The sequence below is a fragment of the Camellia sinensis genome, chromosome 12 (genome assembly GCF_055761805.1).
Source record: "Camellia sinensis isolate YWXY chromosome 12, ASM5576180v1, whole genome shotgun sequence".
NCBI lineage: Eukaryota > Viridiplantae > Streptophyta > Magnoliopsida > Ericales > Theaceae > Camellia > Camellia sinensis.
In genome coordinates this window covers 158,566,781-158,590,660 of record NC_138972.1, presented here as the reverse complement: position 1 = coordinate 158,590,660, position 23,880 = coordinate 158,566,781, and the positions used below count along the sequence as shown (strand labels likewise).

The window sequence follows — 23,880 nt, the reverse complement described above, 5'->3', positions numbered from 1 at the left end:
TTTTGTGGAAATATTACACATTTTTATAACAATGTTATTTATTTTTGTTTGATTTTAATTTTAAAATTAATCTTTTTTAAAAAATATAATTTGGTTTCATAAATTGATTTGTTCCATGAATTATTTTTATTTTATTATATTTTCTATTTCTAAAATAAATTTTTTTAATGTTTTTTTTTAATATAATTTTTTTTATTTAATTATATTTTCTATTTATAAAATAAACCCTCAGATCAATGGAGAGGCCCTGCTCCACGGAATAGACGGCGGCGGCCCTAGTTTCATTCTTTTGTTTATTATAGGGAGAGAACAATTAATAAACCCTCAGATTAAATAAAAAAAAAAAAAAAAAACATGAAAACGGTGGCGTTTTAATCCACAGTCGTGACTGCTGTGGTTATTCCACAGTAGGGACCCCTGCTCCCCCCAAACCACAAATATCTGATTGAAATCTATATAATACACAGAACATAAATACCATAACCTCGCAAATAGTAGTCTTTAGAAATTGTTTTCACATTAAGATACGGAAATAAAATATTTTGAAATAATTTTCCAATCAAGATACGGAAAGCTTTGAAAAACTAAATGCATCATATCATGAAGAAGAAATCAACTCTATGCCATAGCATCCCAACAATAAATGGTAAAAAAAAATAATTCCTGCAACTCATATGGTTTGTCAAATTAATGTGAAAATCATCAATTACATCAACTATAGAATACAAATTGTTGTTTTACAAAATAGTCAAATTAAAAAGATTTTAAAGTCATCTAATAGCCATCAAGTATTGCTAGTATCAATACTTGAAAGAAAATGTATAGTAAGAAGAGTAAATTAAATAAGAAAAATTATAAATAGGTGATAACTTCACAAAATATTTAAAAACTCATTGATTTGTAATTTTCTCAATGAAAAAAGAAGATGAGTTAAGAGAGCCCATATAATAGTTTGGTGCAAATCTCCATCATCCTATGACAATAAAAGAGAACATAATTTTATACAAAGTAGTGACAACTGACATGTCCAAAGTAGTGACAACTTACATGTCCAAAGTAATAAATCAACTTACATGTCCAAAATAATAACTCAATTGTAAAAGATCAAGTCAGCACTCTTAAATCAAACTTAGCTATTATGGAAATGCAAAAATATAGGGGAATAAAAGGCTTCACAAAAATATTTGAAATACAACAAAGTCCACATAGGTGGAAAGCTTTACAAAAAGTGGGTCATAGTTATCATCTGCTTTACAAATTGTATATACTTTACAAAAATATGTGTTTGATAATGTCTTCAAATTTGTTCTTTCCCACAATTCTGAAAGGTCTTCATAACAAAACTTCAGGGTAAACAATATTTGTAGTGGAATCTGGCTCATCATTAGGGAGGAGGATACTTATACGATCGAAAGATGTGCATCTGGATAATGCCACGTATAGTTGCCCATGACTAAAAACAGGTGTACGCAAATCAACCCCAACAAATTTCACAGATTGTCCTTGAGATTTGTTAATGGTCAAAGCGTATGCCAATCGAACTGGAAATTGACGTCTTGTCATTCGGAAAGGCATTTCTGCAGAAGACGGAGTCAATGATATCCTTGGTATAAATGCCAAATTGCCAAACTTCTCACCAGTTAAGATTCGAGCTTCAATTATGCGAGTGTCGCACCTTGATACCATCAATCTTGTGCCATTACACAGTCCATCTTTCGGTGCAATGTTTCTTAATAACATTATAGGACAACCCACTTTCAACTCTACCTTAAAAGCTGGTAGCCCAGGAGGATCCAATGAATTTAAAAACTCATTAGGATATCTGTTTGTAATAGAAGGATCAATTTCATCATCTTCAGCCATCTTATCTGCAGCAAGATACGTATATGTATTCCCTGGAAAAATATTCAACGCAGCAATATTGATAGCACTGACATCATCATTTCGTGCAGAAAGAATTGTGCGTTCCGTTAAGAATGATGGGGTTAATGTATCTGCCACATCCAATTGTGGATAAACTGCTGAAAGTAATTCCTTTAGATCCTGGCATCTGTGTATTGTTGATGGAATTTTAATGATTTCTTGCGGATTGGTTCCAACCTAATAAATAAAATAAAATAAATTTTAAAAAATGGTGTAATCAAGGTATCCTTAAATGGTATAATCAAAGTTCGAATGAGTATTACCTCCGTCAAGAATTTTGCAAAAATAGCATTTCCAAGGTTTGCATGATTCAAGCGCATATTCAAATCTAAAGATAAAACATGTAGATCCTTCCACAAAACAGAGTGTCTCAATGATGCATTCACAATTTGCTCACGAACTCCTTTGGTTATAACTGGTAAGATTTGTCGAAAGTCTCCACCAAGAACAACAGTGATACCCCCAAATGGCTTTTCACAATCACAAATATCTCGAAGTGTGCGATCAACCGCCTCAACACAATGTCTATGTTGCATAGGAACTTCATCCCAAATTATGAGTTTTGTTTCTCTAAACAATTCAGCCTGTAATGATTGCTTGCTAAACCCACAAACTGAATTTTCCAAGACATTCAATGGAATGGAAAATGTTGAATGTGCAGTGCGACCTCCTACTACTAGCAATGATGCAATTCCAGATGAAGCCACGGCAACAACAATATGGCCAAGGCTGCGACATTTTAATGCAATCGTATTGTACAAAAATGTTTTCCCCGTTCCAGCACCGCCATTTAAAAAGAAAATAGTCCCTTTACTTTCAAAGACTGAAGAGGTGATTGCGTTATAAGCAGTTCGTTGTCCATTATTGAGGCGATCAATAGTAATTTGCACATCTGTCTGTTGTGCCTCATTATGTAGCCGTTGATGTTCGAATATCAATCGGTTACCAACTGTTGCACTCCAATTTGCTGTAGGTTGTGGCATGGGCGGGAAGTCAATTAAACTCTTTCCTAATTCTTGAAGCATTTGATTCAAAAGATACAAACCATAATCTTCAATTTGAGCCTCAGTTGGGTTAGAAATGGCAAACAATGTTCGAAGCTTATGTTCAAGATCATCACAGATATGCATTGAAAATTGATTCCATAACGCATGTGGTTGTAGTGGAAAACATTGGGTCAGAAAAATACAAAACAATCTCCTCAATTGATATCCGGTTTTCATAACTGCAACCTCTTTCAAGCGCTGTATCCATTCTTCATCATCTTCTAAGAGTCCTCTGGCAACACATGCTGATTTAAACGTCTCATGCAAAACATTGTTAACTGTACGTAAACATTGAAACGATCTTGGCCCTTTGACAACAGTTAACAACAAACGCAGATAAAATCTTTCACCACAGTTAGGGCTAGCAAAGTACATTCTACCAATTGCATATCCATGTTCTCTTGGTTTCTATCTATGTTCTGACTTGAGCCAAACAAAATGTTGCGGAAATTCTTGGTAAGTGAATTGGCATTCATTTTCATTGGAAGCACAATAATCAAAAAAGCCAGTAAGAGTCGGTTTTTGTTGTGCAGCTCTAGAAAGAATCATTTCCAATGAGTCATTAGGATTGAAAAGAACACGATGCATTCCAGGTAGATGAAGTGCCAAGCGAACAACTGTTGGCATCTCTGCATGCAAATGATGACCGAATATTCGCCAAGCAGCTTCTGGTGGTCCAATATACATCGCATCAAGATATTGTTGGATCTCATTAATCAATCCCAAAACCATTTTCCATACATGGTGCTTGGGGATTTCGAGCACCACATGGTCCATGTACCATGCAACACTTGACAGTTTCAAAAAGTGTAGGATCATCTTTTGGATCTGGAAATTCTGCATAAACTAATTTGTCTACTTGAGCATATGTTCGAATTTTGTCTGGACCTTTAAGAAAGAGAAGCGCATGCATATGTGGTAGGCCTCGTTTTTGGAATTAAATTGTAAAAACATGCGCAACTTTATTACCGAACACTTTGTTTGTCTCTATCTCCTTCATCAAACACTTTCTTTTTAGCTCAAAAACACGGGCAATCAAATCCGGACGATCAATAGCTTTTTGGTGTGGTAATAATGCTGAAGTAATTTCTGGCCAATTGGGATTTGCAGTCATGGTGAGAAAAATATCTAGGTGCTGGTTGTATCGTGTGATAGCCATTGAATCTTGAAAATTTTCAAACATATGTCTAGGACTACCAGTAAATGAAGATAGCAAAATAAACCTTTGACCAATTTGATTAGGTCGCAAGTCATCTGGATCGATATCGCTTAAATCTTGGTAAAGTTCAGCCCGAATTTTTTTTTGATTAAGCTTGTAGTACGTCAACCGATTTTGCTCAGTTGCAGCCCAAGCATCAACCAAAAACTCTTGGAATAATTTTCCACTTCTCAAAATTGTTGAATACTCTGTAGGTCGCTCAAACAAACGATAACTATAAAAATCCATTTGAGTAAGTCGATCAGTTGAAGGCCGATCATGTTTAACGTCCCACAATTTCAACTCAGGTTCCCATCTGAGCTCACCATACGGGAATAATAAAACATAATGCAATGGCAAATACGCTGGGTGACATTCATTAATTTGCATCAGTTCATTATTTCCCTATAGATGTAAAACAACATCTCTCATTCCAGTAACCTCGGTTCCATCACATGGTATTACAATTGCAATCTCATCAGCAGTTGGTAGGTTATACCGTCGTCGGTCTGTTGCTGAACTATAGTGAAGATGAGCAGGTAGATTTTGTCCAGTGAAGGCTAATTGATTCAAAATTGCATGAGCTTGGCGAAATTTGTCTACGAATGCATTAACTTGCAACAAACTATCTTGAATAGTTTTGAGAACATCCCTTTGTAAGTGAGGATTTCTACGATTTCGAACTTCTAAAGCTGAATCAGGATCATAAATGTACAACTGAGCATAAGTCGCATCCTGACCTGGCTATGGTAGAAGTGATCCTGTTCGATGTCGCAATTCCCCATGGATAATAAATGGTTTAGGGCCGCTTCCCCTTAGTACTCTTGGATCCAATGTAGCACCAAGACTTGTAAAAGCATTGGCTGCATTGTATACTCGAGTATAACGTCGAAACGATCTTGCTTGATCATCATCCCCATCATATAATGCTTAAAGCGGTGGAGGGGGTGTCATAAGCAGAGGTAGCCTAGTCTTTCCTTTTGAACAGCAAGTTCCAAATAGGGGACGCTTTCGAGATGATTGTGCTAATTTTTCGCCCATCCAATGTAAGGCTGAACAGTAAGGACATAACACATCCATCTTGCCGAGAGAATGACGACATGAATTCATGTGTGATTGAGTGTTAATCGCAGTACTTATAGTCATATCTTCTAATTCATCATCTGTACATAGATCCTCTTGAAGAAATGTGACTGTAGAATTAGGCCTACAAATATTTGTTGTGCATAAATTAAAATTTATACACATGAAAAAGTAAGTGTTATTTAAAGAATTAAACATGTTTTACCAATTCCGAGCTACAGATGTACTTTCCATAGAGAACGAACATGTGGATGCATATGTAACCATTGTTCGTTTTTGTGCCAACAAAGTATCCGCAAGTGTCTTTGTACCCTGTTCTAGGCAAGCATGACCGCGACGACTTGGTGTTAATGAAGGAAAGTCTTTAACATATGCTCCTAATCTCTCTCGTTCTTGTGGCAAGCGGTGTCTCGATTGATATGCAGAGCATGCATTTTCATTTCTTTCACGTTCTCGTCGTACACGTTGAGCTAATACAGCTCTTGATATAACATAACCATTGGGTCCCTAAAATATGAATATTAAATCGTTGAATGTTTAAAATGCAAATATTATCAAGTACCATTTTCTACTGTCCAAAGAAAATACCAAGAATTTAGAGAAAATGTATTATACTCTTGCCCATGACTACCCATAGTTTTATAATAATAATAATAATAATAAAAAATTGTGTGGTTTTGTAACAGTAATGAACAAATGTTCGATCAGCAGATGAGCTTCATAAAGTATCTCCATTTTCTTGTAGGGCCCATGCACTTACAGGAGACACTATATATTCCTTTCTCACTATATATTCCTTCATAAAGTATCCTCTATATATTTCTTTCTTCCTAAGAATATACAGGAGACGCCAAAAAATGTGTATAGTTTTAAAAATAAAATACAATTATGGCTAAATAAAATACAATATATGAAGATATAAAAATAAAAACTAAAAAAAACTGTACAAAATCAATAACAACCATACCGCTAAACATGCATTTTCCTTTCGCTTGCCCTTGCAATCAGTGGCCCTTAATTTAACGGATTGTGCCATTTTAGTCCAATACATAACGGTTATTAAGTTTAGTAGACAGAAAGTCAAACTATGTGTCAATTTGGTTCTTATAGTTTACACAATGTGCTAATTTAGTTCCTATCAAAACCGAGCAAATTAAAATAACAGGTACTAAATTGACACATTGTGTAAACTACATGGACCAAACTTACATATTGTGTAGACTTTCCATCTACCAAACTTGACAACCGTTATTTATTGGACTAAAATGACACAATCTGTTAAATTAAGGGGCAAAATCGAGCAAATTGAAACAAATAAATTGACACATCGTGTAAAGTATAGGGACCCTTTGCATAATTTACCCAATAAATTTATTATTATTATTTTTTTAAAATTTGAATAGCACTTCTCTATATTTATAGATGTAAAATAAGTTGTCAAAATGATACCTCTCACAAGGGAACTAAAAATAAAAATAAAAAATAGCTAATTTCATACTTTTTGAGTTATAACTATACATAAAAATAAAAAAAAACATCAAAATTAAACAAAGAAATTTTTTGTAAAGAAGGTCATTACTAAAGAAGAAAATTGGTCATAACTAAAAAAAAAAAATGACATAACTCAAAATTGTCATTTATAATCTATATAATAAATTGTATGGTTTTGTTATACAAACAAACAAATGTTCAGCCAACTTATGAACTTCATAAAGTATCACCATTCACATAGCTGGAAAAAAAAAAAAAATTTTTGCCCATTTTCTCTCTCCTTTCTTTGTCTCTTATCTCAAAACTTTCGCCCACTTACATTGAAAAGTGGTGCAGATTTACACATATATACAGGAGACACTTAAAAAAGTGCACAGTTTAAACCATAAAAATACAATTATGGTTTAAAATAAATAATTATACATGCATTTTCAAAAACACTCTACAATTATGGCTTAAAATACAAACATAGGAAAACTAACAATTTAAAAAAAAAAAAACACTTTACAAAAACCATTAAGAACTATACCGTTGGACATGCATTTTCCTTTCCCTTGCCCTTGGAAGCATAAGACACCTTTTCTTTTCCTTTCAACATTGCCTTTGCATTTTCCTTTTCCATTGCCTTTAGAAAATAACCAAAGTCTAAGAAATAACCAAAGTATAAGAAATAAAAATAAATAAATAAAAAATGATAAGAAAGTGATTTTTGGGCTGACATTAGAAATACGAACGACATTGAAATCATGCTCATCACGAATCACTACACCGACATTTCTTTGTTGAAGAAACTGAACCTATACATACAAAAACAAATAAGTAGCTGATATGTACACAAAATGAAATTTTATAAGACGATAAGTAAAGGGAACGAATATTACAGTTCGTTGTAAGTCTCCATCTAGCTGTAAAAAATGAGGAAAGTTTTTTAATCAGTTTATAATCAGAACATATAATACAAAAGTTTATAAAAAAATCAGTTTATAATACAAAAGTTTATAAAAAATGAGGAAAGTTTTTTAATCAGAACCTATAAGACGATGAGTAAAGGGAACGAATATTACAGTTTATAATCAGAACCTATAATACAAATGTTTTTTTAAAATCTATGTACCAGCTTTTTTAAAAAAGACAACTTACATTATCCATAATGTTAGAGGTCGTTCCAGCTTAATATTGCCAAAACCTGTAATAAAAAAGTTGACTTCAGTAAGTACATATTAATCCAGTAATACATAATACAAAAGTTAACCTGTAAAGGTTTTGGAATACATAACTTATGTAAATACAAAAGTTATTTTAATTCACTAAGTGAAACCAAATGAAGCAATCAATCGATACTTAAATGGAATCAAACTTATCGATGGCTTAAGCTTTGTTGAATTTAATTGAACTAAAAGAGGTTTAAATGGAACTGCAAAATTTATAGAGTTAATTCATATGATAAACTAATAAAAAATCATCAATCATTTTGAAATCCACAGTTAATTCATATGATAAAATATCTCAATCAAGGAATTAATAAAAAATCACACTGGAAAAAAAAATCACTGTAACAAGCCCGCGGGGGACCTCGCTACAGCTCGGACTCGATTTTGTAGTCACGGTTCTAAGTCTGAACCAAAGAGTCCAAATCTGGCAAATCATTTTGAGAAAACAGATTTTTGAAAGAAGTGCCAAACATGGACTGCTTTGCCAGATACAGAGTCGCCACCTAAATATTTTATTTTGGGAAATTTAGGAAACCCTGACTCGGTGCCAAAAGGCCACGTGTCCGTCATCACCAAAGTTGCCTCGGCTCGGGAACTTGGGTACGATTGGGGAAGGTCACTTCGTGAGCACCCCCGCTCGCCCGATCAAAGATCGGCCTCTACTAACCATGATATCTATTTTTGAAAACTTTGTGTGTTCTTATCCGGTTATTAGCCTAGGTTATTATGTAATGCGCGCAGCATACAAGTATAGACTGAGTTGCCTAAATTGGAACAAAACATTTCATGTTTGTTTATTTGAAAATGGTTTGATGATGCTACCCGCAAGTAGGCTAAGACGTGGATTTGCCACCCTCGGGTGGGCTTAGAAAAACATGATTTTGCCATTATCTAGTGGGCTTAAAACACACATTTGATGAATTATTCCAATTCAAATAACCCAACCTTCACCCACAGGCATTCAGGCAGTTATATCACATTAGCAATTAGCCTCATAGTAAGCATGCTATTCATGGCAGTCACTCACACGCATGCAAGGATGCTAAAGCATAAAACTCACCGAGTACTCCAAGCTAAAAAAAAGAAGTTTATTAGAAATCATGCATGATCCTAAATATACAGAAATGCCTAATGCAACACATGCAAAAATGCAACTATAGCAGGCTCGGCTATTCTAAACATGGCATATGAAATGCTACAACTAACATGTATTCAATTTGGAATTGAAAGTACGATGCAGTTAGTATGGTGCGCCGAGCCCGGTGCATGCAAAACAGATGAATGAATGCAAACATGCTATCATACTGTATGCTAATTGAAACATGCCCTAATCTAACCATCGTAAGCGGATAAATAAAAGGGAGAAAGACGTGGGGTTGGAAGACATACAACACACACACGCACACTTATTACAGTTGTGCCCTCGCGCCGAGGGTCCGAATAAATAATACAGTCCCAAATAAAAGAATATTACAGTCCGAATATTACAGTTCGAAAAATATACAAATTCCTAATTAATTAATGAATTAACTAAGAAAGCAAATAAAACTGGCATGCAAGCCAGGGACTGCCTTGCTTCTGATGGATGATGCATGTCCAGGTTGTCTTGCGCGGAAATCCACCGGAATGCCCCAATTAGCCTCTGTTTACACCTGTTCTTGAAATGCGTGCCAAGCCCCAAAAGGTTGCTGATTCTTCGTTTTGCTGCAACAGAGAGCAGGAAAGGGGCATAGCAATGTATTTGCACGGATATATGCATGTCTCGATCCTCGTACCACCAATCACGCATACCGAGGCATGATGGCCGAGGAGTCGAAATGCACAACTCAATATAGGATGAATGCACATGAAACTACAGCTAAAACCTAACTCCATCATGGATAATCTGCAGTGTCGGTGACTGGGGAATTGAGACGCGTTCCGTCACTCGGAGTACGAAACGCACTTCGTTTCCCGTGCCCGGGCTAACTCCTATTCCGGACACGATGCAATATGCATGATATGCATGAAATGCAACTAAGATACAATCCTAACATACACAATGCTATGGAATGACATGCCTCAAAATGCGTGCACACAGGCACACAAACCGAGAAAATGGCAGAATGTGATCTAAGATACAACCTAGTATGCACTATGCTGTGAAAATGAGATGCCTCGAAATGCGTGCACACGGGCACGCAAACCGAGAAAATGGCATATGCAATGCAAGTGACTAAAATGGCATGGGAAAGGTAACATGGACTTATACTAACATAAGAGAGCTTCAGCCACACTCACATAAGAAGCCGGTTGATGAAAATGAACTGCCTCGAAATGCGTGCACACGGGCACGCAAACCGAGGCAATGGCATACGCAATGCAAATGACATGAAAACATGATATGGGCTTATACCAATCATGAGTGAGCCTCAGCCACACTCACAAGGGATGCCCGCGGATGAAAAATGAAGTGCCTCGAAATGCGTGCACACGGACACGCAAACCGAGGCGATGGCATACGCAATGCAAATGACATGGAAACATGATATGGGCTTATACTAACATGAGTGAGCCTCAGCCACACTCACATAAGAGGCCGACAGATGAAAATGAGGTGCCTCGAAATGCGTGCACACGGGCACGCAAATCGAGGCAATGGCATACGCAATGCAAATGACATGAAAACATGATATGGGCTTATACTAACATGAGTGAGCCTCAGCCATACTCACATAAGAGGCCGACGGATAAAAAAGAAGTGCCTCAAAATGCGTGCACACGGGTACGCAAACCGAGGCAATGGCATACGCAATGCAAATGACATGGAAACATGATATGGGCTTATACTAACATGAGTGAGCCTCAACCACACTCACATAAGAGGCCGACGGATAAAAAAGAAGTGCCTCGAAATGCGTGCACACGGCACGTAAACCGAGGCAACGGCATGCGCAATGCAATATGGCTAAAATGGCATACAGAACGCAACATGGACTTTTACTATCATGAGAGAGCCTCAGCCATACTCACATAAGATGCCGGTTGATGAAAATGAAGTGCCTCGAAATGCGTGCACACGGGCACGCAAACCGAGGCAATGGCATACACAATGCAAATGACATGAAAACATGATATGGGCTTATACCAATCATGAGTGAGCCTCAGCCACACTCACAAGGGATGCCCGCGGATGAAAAATGAAGTGCCTCGAAATGTATGCACACGGACACGCAAACCGAGGCGATGGCAGAATGCGATGTGATGACATAGGAATGGAAAGCAATCATTCTAATAGAATTTCAGCACTAAAATATGAGGGAAAACAGTCCCGAAATGAGGCGAAATGACACCAAAAGCATGGAATTGTCCCGAAATGCGAATTTAGGCACCCGTAATGGCCTATAGCTATGCCAAACGTGCACAATATGGACATGTAATGCAAAGACAGAAGCTAGACAGTCCCAAAAAAGGCACTTTCACAGTTATAAACATGGCTAAACAGCAAGCATAGGTATGGCAAAAATGGCATGCAAGAATAGGGGCCAAGAGAGGGGTAATGAAGCAAGTGATATAAGAAAAATCCAAACTGAAAAATATCCTTCTACAACATTGAAGAGGGACCAAAAATATGAATGTTTACAGTATATGGAAAGCCTCGAATCAATATACAAACATGCTAAAAAAAGGCACAAGATTGAGGCTCAAAAGGTGCTATAACATGAAGTATACAAAATAATCACCAAACAGAAAAAAAATGTTAATGAAACATGGAGTATAGGCCAAAATAAGACTATTTCCAGAACTGTAAAATGGCCAAAAACAAAAGCAAAGGGGGCTACCAATTTATGCAAAAATGGGGCCAAATAAGGGATATAAAGGGAAGTATAACATGAAGGCATCAAATGGTGAGGGGCCCTTCAACAATGTTGAAGAAGGGCCCAAAATAAGCATATTCACAGATTACATCATGCTCAAAAACAGATTACTCATTGGCCAAAAATAGCATGCAAGATTATGACATATAAGAGGATCAATGAAGCAAGTGCATCATGGAGGGCTCAAACAGGGTTGAGCCCTTAACGAAAAGTGAAAATGAGCTCAAAAGAGGGCAACTTTCAGTTAGGGCCGGAGCTTGAATGTATAAGAAGGAGAGGCTAAGAAATATTGCAAAGAAAAGCTCAAAAAAGAGAAAATGGTAACTCACCCTTGGAGACAAGTCTTTTGTTGCTTCTTGGACCAATTTGCAGCTCCTTTAGCCTTTGAGAAGCCCTCCTTGTTTCTGGAAATGAAGTGGTGGTGGTAGAGCTTGGTGGTGATGAAGAAAATAAGATGTAGGACTTAAGGTTTTTTAGGAAAATGAGAAGGATGGAGGGAGATATGGATCTTGAGGCTTGAAGAACAAATTTTCCAACCCCCAAATGTGATGCCACCAGCTGGTTATATGGACAAAAAGAGGGTGTAAAGGTGGGGCAAAAAGGAGGTAAGCTTTCCCCCACAAAATATCCCCCGGATTGGGATATTTTCTGGGGGAAACAGCTGCACAGCTGTAAAGTGCAAGTTGAGAGGAAGCAGGCCGGCCCCTTACTTTTGCTGCAGGTGGCCGGCCAGCCACCCCCCCTAGCCGGCCAGCTAGGGGTCAAAAGGGTCAAGTATAATTAGTGGCCGGCCACCACATATTGGTGGCCTCCCAGGTCTCCTCTTCACAACCCCGTGGTTCGAATTTGGAAATTCTAAAACAGGAGAGAGAACAAGCCATTTTGAGGAGGGGTTCAAAAGGGTCAAAAGGAATTAATGGCCGGCCATATGATATTAGGATCCTCCCATGTGTGTACAACACAAATATGTGGTTCAAAGTTCAAGAAAGTGGGCCCAAGGTGTTCAACATTAGCCCGGAAGGAGGGGTTCAAAAGGGTCAGGTGGAATTACTGGCCGGCCACCAACTTTTAGGGTCCTCCCATGTGTGTACATCACAAATATGTGGTTCAAAGTTCAAGAAAGTGGGCCCAAGGTGTTCAACATTAGCCCGGAAGTGCGAAAAGCGGGTGTCGGAGGGCGAAAATGGAATATAACTGGTTGCCAAGATAATTGCTGGCCTCCCACCCTCCAGTGACCTCCCTGGTGATAAAACAGAGGCACCTGCCAAAAATGAACAAGAACCGATGCAAAACGAACCCTCGGGGGCCAAAACACGCAGTTCGGGGTCCCGAAAATGGGCTGCCAAGCACCGAAAGTGGCGTTCGGCCACGAAGTGGGTTTCTCAGACCCCAGTGTCCCTCAAAAGGGAGTAAATAGGAGGTATGCCAAATTTTAGAGCAAACGGAGATGGTTAAGCGGTCCCGAACCGAGGCACACGGCCTGGTAGCTTCGAAAACCGGGAACCGGGCTCCGAAATGAGCAAAAATGGCCTGCGGCCACCAAATGTAGCCCACGGCCACTGAGAGATGGTCTACGGGACCTCTCCCTCCCCTCAGGAAAAGAAACAGAGAAAACCGAGTCTGGTTCGCAAACCGAGACAAGGCACAGAAGAGGGTTCGGAAATCCGGAGGCAGGGCTCACGGCCGCGACTCTGAAACTTCTGAACGAGCACATTATGCAACATCACCAAGCGCTCAATCGGTGATGTCTGAGTCTTAAGGTCGGTCAAAAATGGGGTGTCTACAATCACACATATGACAAACTAATAACCCAACAATCATTTTCCGCCACCAAAAGGAGTTGTGTTTCTAATAATGTATTTAAGCTTTGTTGAATTTAATTGAACTAAAAGAGGTTTAAATGGAACTGCAAAATTTATAAAGTTAATTCATATGACAAACTAATAAAAAATCATCAATCATTTTGAAATCCACACTTAATTCATATGAAAAAATATTTCATTCAAGGAATTAATAAAAAATCACACTGGAAAAAAAAATCACACATATGACAAACTAATAACCCAACAATCATTTTCCGCCACCAAAAGGAGTTGTGTTTCCAAGAATGTATTTATTGAAATTAACAAATAACAAAAGATTTACAATAAATCCACAGTTTGAAAATAATAATTTAACTCCAAACATTTTCAGGTATTGGTAACACAATCTGAATCCAAACAACATCAAAAGAAAATAGTAATGAATCTTACTAATGAATCTTACAAATTAATAAATATTAAAATTGTCCAACATGCCACATCATCCCAACTTGGCAAAGGGTGCAAATATATATTGTTGCACCTGAAGTGGACAAACTCAATCTCACAATTTCAGAAGCTATGAAATTATCCTCTGTAATTTAATAAAGTCAAACTCAACCACCCCAATCTCACAATTTCAGAAGCCATGAAATTATCCTCTATTTTTTTCAATAATCAAACACCCAGAAAATCCAAAAACCAACAAAGTAAGGACCAAAAAAAGTAAAAAAAAAGGGCATATTTGACTATCAAAGCCTATTGAAAGTTTCTTCAATGGCTCCTACATTATTGTTAGGAATTAAACATATTGATAGCTTAAGCTCTACTGAATTGTATTGAGCTCATTCAAGAAATTAATAAAAAATCACATAGATAAACAATTTATCAAAAATCACATAGATAAAATCACATAGAAACTAATACCCCACAAATAATTTTCCGCCACCAAAATGAGTTAAACAATTTATCAAAATGAGTTGTGTTTCCAACGAAAACTATCAATAAAACACATCAATCACTTAGTACTTTGCTTCCAAGAATCTATTTATTAAAATTAACAAATAACAAAAGCTTTGCACATCTACATAGTTTTAAAATAATAATTTCACTCCAAACATTAAATAAATAAAAAATAAATCAATCTATTAGAAACACAATTTGACTCCAAACAACAGCAAAAGAAAATATTAATGAATGTTACCATTTTTCTTAGCAAAAGGTGCAAATGAGTAGACATATATGTATTAGCAAAAGGTGAAAATATATACTTTTGCAAAAGAAAACAAAGTGAACCACTAAAGTCAACCTCTAAAGTCAAAAAGCCAACAAATTATTTCATAAAAAATAATTTATCCACCAGGTGGTCAACCACTAAAATGTCTCCAAGATATACCTAAGCTAACTTTTTTTTCACAAAAGATAGATATGATAAAGGAATATAACCTTAAAAGATATAAGAATTGACTTTCCTAGATTGTTTCATTTTTGTGAGAAAATACAAAAAAGAAGCGGAAAAGATAAAAAATAAATTGGTTTACTTAATTTTTTTTTTCTTCCATAACCTTAATTTATTTTGTGCTTCCTCAATTTAAGAAAAGTTATGATACACTGCTTTAGGCATTGAAACCATATAAATCCCCAAACATAGGAAAACGTCTTAACCATGAACAACAATAAATCAAGCCAATCCCAAAGGATATGTTATATTTACCATAAGTCTTAATGGCACTTCCAAACACAATCAGACTCAAATCAAATAGGATAACGAAGCTAATTAATTTTAGAACTTGAGATCCAACTGATGCTATCTAAGACCTGGAACACATCTTACAGAAAAGGTAAAAACTGGAACACATCTAAGACATGAAACCAATACAGTGTATACAAACCAAACTGTTTTAAAAATAAAAAATAAAAATGTAGTGATACTGTACGATTTCCTGAGCTGATAAATAAAATAAAATAAAAGATTCCCTAGGTTTATTACCAAATAGGATAGAATATTTTCCAAATCCTTAGAAACACAAACACATATGGAGGCCATTATCGGCCAAAAACAACCCTTTATTGGCAAAAAAACTGTCCGATTTATTGATTAATCCCCAAAAACTGTTTGACAAAAAAATTTCGGATTTATTAAAGCTTGAACAGTATATAATACCACAAATTCAAATCAAAGTATGAATTTAAGAAATCAAACAGTACGATACCACAGTATGAATTTAAAAAATTAACTCATGAATTCTATAAAGGCCTTTTCATTGAAATAGAAAAATACAAAATGTGGTTTAGATTTCCATACTTACCACAAACTAATAAAATTAATAAAATTTAACTCCTAGTAAAATTAATAAAATTCAAACTAATAATAGATTAATTTAAGTCCAAATAGATTAATTTTACAAACTAATAAAATTCAAATGTTATCGAATGTTACAAACTAATAAATTCGAATGTTATCAAAATGCTATACAAACTAATAAACATGTGTTTTATGCAATAAATAAAACTCAAACAAAGGCCTTGTTAGATTAACAGGTTAATAAAATAGTACCACTAATACTACCAATCAAACATGCCCTAAATGTCATTCAAGGAGAAAAGAAAAAAAAAAAACAAAAACAAAAACAAAGATTAATTTAACTCCTTTCTATATTGGTTAAATTTGAAACATTAGATAAAAAACATGCCCTAAGAGGCAGAGGAAGGTATGTTTATTTTCTTCTTCCAATTTTTCATTTTGTTTATTAAAAAAAAAAAACGCCCTAAAAATACAAAATGTGGTTTAGATTTCCATACTTACTACATCTGTAAAATTAATTTAACTCCTAATAAAATTAATAAAATTCAAACTAATAATAGATTAATTTAAGTCCAAATAGATTAATTTTACAAACTAATAAAATTCAAACGTTATCGAATGTTACAAACTAATAAATTCGAATGTTATCAAAATGCTATACAAACTAATAAACATGTATTTTATGCAATAAATAAAACTCAAACTAAGGCCTTGTTTGATTAGTAGGTCAACAAAATAGTAACACTAATACTACCAATCAAACATGCCCTAAGTGTCATTCAAGGAGAACAGGAAAAAAAAAAAAGATATTAATTTAACTCCTATTTATATTGGTTAAATTTGAAACATTAGATAAAAAGTCAAAAACTAATACAAAAAATAAACACATTCAACACAAAACACATGCCCTAAAAGGCAGAGAAAGGTATGTTTATTTTCTTCTTCCAATTTTTCATTTTGTTTATTAAAAAAAAAAAAACGCCCTAAAAATACGAAATGCGGTTTAGATTTCCATACTTACCACATCTGTAAAATTAATTTAACTCCTAATAAAATTAATAAAATTCAAACTAATAATGGATTAATTTAAGTCCAAATAGATTAATTTTACAAACTAATAAAATTCAAATGCTATCGAATGTTACAAACTAATAAATTCGAATGTTATCAAAATGCTATACAAACTAATAAACATGTGTTTTATGCAATAAATAAAACTCAAACTAAGGCCTTGTTTGATTAACAGGTCAATAAAATAGTAACACTAATACTACCAATCAAACATGCCCTAAGTGTCATTCAAGGAGAACAGAAAAAAAAAAAAGGATTAATTTAACTCCTATCTATATTGGTTAAATTTGAAACATTAGATAAAGAGTCAAAAACTAATACAAAAAATAAACACATTAACAGAAAAAAACATACCCTAAGAGGCAGAGGAAGGTATATTTATTTTCTTCTTCCAATTTTTCATTTTGTTTATTAAAAAAAAAAAAGCGCCCTAAAAATACGAAATGTGGTTTAGATTTCCATACTTACCACATCTGTAAAATTAATTTAACAGGTTAATAAAATAGTACATCTAATACTACCAATCAAACATGCCCTAAATGTCATTCAAGGAGAACAGAAAAAAAAAAAAACAAAGATTAATTTAACTCCTATCTATATTGGTTAAATTTGAAACATTAGATAAAAAGTCAAAAACTAATACAAAAAATAAACACATTCAACACAAAAAACATGCCCTAAGAGGCAGAGGAAGGTATATTTATTTTCTTCTTCCAATTTTTCATTTTGTATATTAAAAAAAAAAAAAAAAGCCCTAAAAATACGAAATGTGGTTTAGATTTCCATACTTACCACATCTGTAAAATTAATTTAACTCCTAATAAAATTAATAAAATTCAAACTAATAATAGATTAATTTAAGTCCAAATAGATTAATTTTACAAACTAATAAAATTCAAATGCTATCGAATGTTACAAACTAATAAATTCGAATGTTATCAAAATGCTATACAAACTAATAAATAAAACTCAAACTAAGGCCTTGTTTGATTAACAGGTCAATAAAATAGTAACACTAACACAACCAATCAAACATGCCCTAAGTGTCATTCAAGGAGAACAGAAAAAAAAAAAAGATTAATTTAACTCTTATCTATATTGGTTAAATTTGAAACATTAGATAAAAAGTCAAAAACTAATACAAAAAATAAACATGCCCTAAGAGGCAGAGGAAGGTATATTTATTTTCTTCTTTCAATTTTTCATTTTGTTTATTAAAAAAAAACAAAAAGCGCCCTCCGTTTGGTTTCCTAGAAAGCAGAAACCCACTTCAATTTGTTAAGTAATTGGCACAGGTTTTGTTAGACATGGCTTTCTTAGACATGGCTTCTCAATATATATATACATACTGGAATCATACATAAAGAGGGGGTTTGGGGTTTGGAATCATATATACATACATATTGGAATCATATGTATAGATATATATACATCCATAATCATATATAAAAATAAAAACAAAATATTAATTTACCTTGTTTGGATATGAAAGGTCTTATGGAAGTCCACAATGCTTCAAACTCAATGCTTCAAACCTGTAGTCAATATTGTTGAAACAAAAGATTATTGAAGATTATTGAAGATTATTAAAGATATCCAAAGATAGAAATATAAAAATCAAAGTTCAGATTTCCATTTGGCCAATTGTTAGCTACTAATTAATGCTTGGTTGGTTGTGTATGAATGCCATTTAATAAATCGTAGAGGTTATTTGTAAATCAAAATTGAATGTTATCAAAATGCTATACAAACTAATAAACGGGTAGTACTTTTGATTAATAAAATAGTACCACTATTACTACTAATCAAACATGCCCTAAGTGTCATTAAAGGAGAAAAGAAAAAACAAAAAAAAAGAAGATTAATTTAACTCCTATCTATTTTGGTTAAATTTGTTTGCGAATAGGAAAATTAGCTAAAAAGCCAAAAACTAACACATAAAATCAACTCATTCTCTCTATTTAAAAAGCTATAAAAAATAAAATTAAATTATAGACTTGTATCACATACATACATACATACATAAAATACAATTATAGACTTGTATCCAAAGATAGAAATATAAATACTAAAGAAAAATCAAAACTCAGTTTTGCATTTTCCCCATTATTTGTAAATCAAATTCAAATGTTATCAAAATGCTATACAAACTAATAAATTCGAATGTTATCAAAATGCTATACAAACTAATAAATTCAAATGTTTTATGCCCGTGCCTGAATGCACTATCTAATAAAATTCTTATATTACAATCTATGTGTTGCAAAAATGTTAACGACCATAAAAATGTTTTATGAAAAGTGTCTCAAAGTTGTGATCAAACAACTAAAAATGTTCAGGATCAATCAATCAACCAACAAAGGCTAGATGATTTTTCGTATAACTTTTAAGAAAAATTATGTATTATGTAGCATACCCAAACAAATATAGCCTTGAATAGTATATCAAAAAAACCATAGGAAGACCACTATATCAAAAGTTACATTGATCACAAATTGTTCTAAGACCATCTCAGATGAAACAAAAAAAATTTAGATGAGTAAACCAAACCAAGCCTTATGCAAATAAAAATGTACACAATAAAATAATCAATTTCAAATTAGTTTAATAAAAATTAAAATTAAAATTAAAAAAGCCATTGCCTATTTTGAAGAGTGATTGTGGTCAGCCACCATGACAAAATAAGAAGCCACTTACACATAAATGCAAAAAATATATTCTTGAAGCCCCAAACACATTTCTCATGTGTGATGGCATTTTTTGGTGCCCAAAATATTAGAGTGATTTCAGAATAGCAAATTGATCCTCCATAAGAATATATCTTGTATATAAGAATAGCACTATCACATTCTGTCTTCTTCTTTTTTCATCTTGTCGCACTCAAATGCCTCTCCAACTCATAGAAAATAATGTAGTGGAATGGAATACATCTATTGATCCTCCATAGTCATTTATTTTGAGATATTTAGATAGCAAATTTTGTTTCATAAAGTCAAAAAGCCAACAAATAATTTCATAAAAATAGTACCACTTTGATTAACAGGTTTATAAAATAGTACCATTAATACTATAAATCAAACATGCCCTAGGTGTCCTTGAAGGAGAAAAGGAAAAAAAAATTAATTAATTTAACTCGTAATAAAATTAATAAAATTCAAATTAATAATAGATTAATTTAACTCCTAATAGATTAATTTTACAAAACTAATAAAATTCAAATGTTATAAAAATGCTATACAAACTAATAAATTCTTGAAATGCTTATGTGCTTAATAATTAAATTAAATTAAATTATCCAATAATGTGCTTAATAATTAAATTATCCAATAATTAAACTTTACCAAATACTTTAGGAAAATTCTATTATACACATCACTCTTGTGGTATGTACATCTTTTCAATCCAGTGAGCCAAACAGTGTCTCATTCCTACCCTAAAACCCATCCCCAACTCTTGTGGTATGTTTTCAATTTTTTGAGTTTATAAAAACACATGTGTCATTTAATCATTGGTTTTTGTTATAATATTTATGATAATTTTTCTAGGAGTTAAACCTTTGCAATTTAATTTATAAACCAATGTTATAAATATAAATTTTATACCATAACCATAACCATTGAAATTAAAAATAGTAATAATATCATTACATGATTTGAAATCAAAAAATTTAAGTAAATAATACTAATATATTATTGGTCATGACTAAGAGGTTTTAAAAATTAACTTGATTTATGTAAATTAGATTTTGAACTAATCACAAAATGACATATGTATTTTAAGTATTATAAAATTAAAAAATATGAAAAATTTACATTGATAACATTAAATTATAATTCATTCTTAAATTTTAAGAAATTTCAAAATTACCATCGAACCAGTCAAATTAAACCCATTGATAAATTATGTATTATGTAGCATACCCAAACAAATATAGCCCTGAATAGTATATCAAAAAAGCCATAGGAAGACCACTATATCAAAAGTTACATTGATCACAAATTGTTCTAAGACCATCTCAGATGAAACAAAAAAAATTTAGATGAGTAAACCAAACCAAGCCTTATGCAAATAAAAATGTACACAATAAAATAATCAATTTCAAATTAGTTTAATAAAAATTAAAATTAAAATTAAAAAAGCCATTGCCTATTTTGAAGAGTGATTGTGGTCAGCCACCATGACAAAATAAGAAGCCACTTACACATAAATGTAAAAAATATATTCTTGAAGCCCCAAACACATTTCTCATGTGTGATGGCATTTTTTGGTGCCCAAAATATTAGAGTGATTTCAGAATAGCAAATTGATCCTCCATAAGAATATATCTTGTATATAAGAATAGCACTATCACATTCTGTCTTCTTCTTTTTTCATCTTGTCGCACTCAAATGCCTCTCCAACTCACAGAAAATAATGTAGTGGAATGGAATACATCTATTGATCCTCCATAGTCATTCTATTTTGAGATATTTAGACAGCAAATTTTGTTTCATAAAGTCAAAAAGCCAACAAATAATTTCATAAAAATAGTACCACTTTGATTAACGGGTTAATAAAATAGTACCATTAATACTATAAATCAAACATGCCCTAGGTGTCCTTGAAGGAGAAAAGGAAAAAAAAATTAATTAATTTAACTCGTAATAAAATTAATAAAATTCAAACTAATAATAGATTAATTTAACTCCTAATAGATTAATTTTACAAAACTAATAAAATTCAAATGTTATAAAAATGCTATACAAACTAATAAATTCTTGAAATACTTATGTGCTTAATAATTAAATTAAATTAAATTATCCAATAATGTGCTTAATAATTAAATTATCCAATAATTAAACTTTACCAAATACTTTAGGAAAATTCTATTATACACATCACTCTTGTGGTATGTACATCTTTTCAATCCAGTGAGCCAAACAGTGTCTCATTCCTACCCTAAAACCCATCCCCCACTCTTGTGGTATGTTTTCAATTTTTTGAGTTTATAAAAACACATGTGTCATTTAATCATTGGTTTTTGTTATAATATTTATGATAATTTTTCTAGCAGTTAAACCTTTGCAATTTAATTTATAAACTAATGTTATAAATATAAATTTTATACCATAACCATAACCATTGAAATTAAAAATAGTAATAATATCATTACATGATTTGAAATCAAAAAATTTAAGTAAATAATACTAATATATTATTGGTCATGACTAAAAGGTTTTAAAAATTAACTTGATTTATGTAAATTAGATTTTGAACTAATCACAAAATGACATATGTATTTTAAGTATTATAAAATTAAAAAATATGAAAAATTTACATTGATAACATTAAATTATAATTCATTCTTAAATTTTAAGAAATTTCAAAATTACCATCGAACCAGTCAAATTAAACCCGTTGATAAAAATTTAAAATAATATTTTTATAATTAGTCTAGTTTCTCCTATCTAAATCAATACTTGGGCTAAATATATTCAGAAAATTGATTTATTTATGAAAATTGTATATATATGCATCTATTATATTTATTATTGCAAAATATTATTATGTATCAAACTTATAGAAAATAAAAAAATAAAAAATAAAAATAAAATAAAATAATAGGTGAATGATCAAACAAAGAAAGCAAACAGAAGCATCTGCCAAAACCAAACCCATAAGAGACCATCCATGTCTGCAGCGAGCAAGATGCCTTGGGGATTCTCCCATTTCATAAATCAAACCCATTTCGTACATAAATCATCAAACCCATTTCATAAATCATCAAACCCATTTCATAAATCAAAACTAAACTATGTTCAACATCAAACATTTCAAACCCATTACATACATCTATATACACATATACATATATATACATATATATATACATCCAAAAATGCAAATTATATGGCCGGGGACAGAGGGTGTGTGTTAATTTCAAACCCACAAATACACACAAACACAGAGGCTGTGTTTACAGAGGGTGTGTTCACACAAATACATTTCAAACCCATTTCATAAATCAAACCCATTTCATACATAAATCATCAAACCCATTTCAAACCCATTTCATAAATCAAACCCATTTCAAATTAACCATATCAGATTTATCAAACATTTCAAACCCATTACATACATCTATATACACATATACATATATATACATATATATATACATCCAAAATGCAAATTATACATATTGGCTTGAGAGAGAGAGAGAGAGGGGTAACCGGGGATGGTGAAGGTGATGCTCTGGCCGGGGATGACTCCCTTGTTGATGTTCCCCTGTTGACGGCAGAGAGGGAGGGAGGAAGAGAGAAGATGAAGACAGGGAAGCACGGCAAGGGTTGGGTCTCGACAGGGAGGTACGGGAATGGGCTCCAAAATTTGAGAGAGTGTTCAAAATTTGAAAACAGAAAGAGAGGAGTGGAGTATGTGTGTGAGAGAGAGTGTGTATGTTGAGAGAGTGTATGTGTTGAGAGAGATGAGAGTGAGATGTTTTTAACCCTCAGAAGAAATCAATCTAATGGTCAAAATTTGGACAAATGGACAAAAGTTCCATCCATGGACAAAATTCTGAGCTTCCTTATTATATAGATTTGTTTGGTAAAATATTTTTTTGATGGGAATAAAGTCATTGCATCAATGGTACAGTTTGTTCTGTACCCACCGTACAACAGTGGTACAGCATGCATGCAGTCGAGGCCTGCTAACCCAAGACCAATTGGGTCCCACGGAGAGTTAAAAACGAATCTGGATCCTCGGCCGCCCAGAAGGGCGGCCGTTACCAACAGCCCCCCAAAACGACGTCGTTTTGGAGGTTTTTTCATTTTTTTTCTCCTTCTTCGCAGAACCAGAGAGGAGGGGAGGGGAGGGGAGCTCGCCGGATTTTGGGGTTCGGATTCGCCGTCGCA

At 33.3% G+C, this 23,880-nt stretch overlaps 2 protein-coding genes and 1 long non-coding RNA gene across 4 annotated transcripts; all 3 read right to left on the bottom strand.

The window, feature by feature from the left end:
• Positions 1-1,332: 1,332 nt before the first annotated feature.
• LOC145804011 (uncharacterized) lies at positions 1,333-2,906 on the bottom strand. The gene is made up of 2 exons (XM_082897421.1): positions 2,187-2,906; positions 1,333-2,100 (listed from the first exon to the last, which is right to left on the bottom strand). The coding sequence occupies exons 1-2, from the start codon at positions 2,904-2,906 to the stop codon at positions 1,333-1,335; spliced, it is 1,488 nt and encodes a 495-aa protein (XP_082753547.1).
• A 471-nt stretch (positions 2,907-3,377) lies between these two features.
• Positions 3,378-3,746, bottom strand: LOC145804010 (uncharacterized). The gene has a single exon (XM_082897420.1). It carries the CDS (start codon positions 3,744-3,746, stop codon positions 3,378-3,380), a length of 369 nt encoding a protein of 122 aa, XP_082753546.1.
• Positions 3,747-6,868: 3,122 nt separating this feature from the next.
• On the bottom strand, positions 6,869-23,397 carry LOC114312731 (uncharacterized). 2 transcript variants are annotated; one of them, XR_014345947.1, is made up of 5 exons: positions 23,197-23,397; positions 7,882-7,927; positions 7,623-7,646; positions 7,461-7,538; positions 6,869-7,366 (listed from the first exon to the last, which is right to left on the bottom strand). It is a non-coding gene; the product is annotated as an uncharacterized LOC114312731 (long non-coding RNA). The 2 variants fall into 2 exon arrangements; XR_014345948.1 differs by lacking the exon at positions 23,197-23,397 and adding an exon at positions 18,459-18,521.
• Positions 23,398-23,880: the final 483 nt, after the last annotated feature.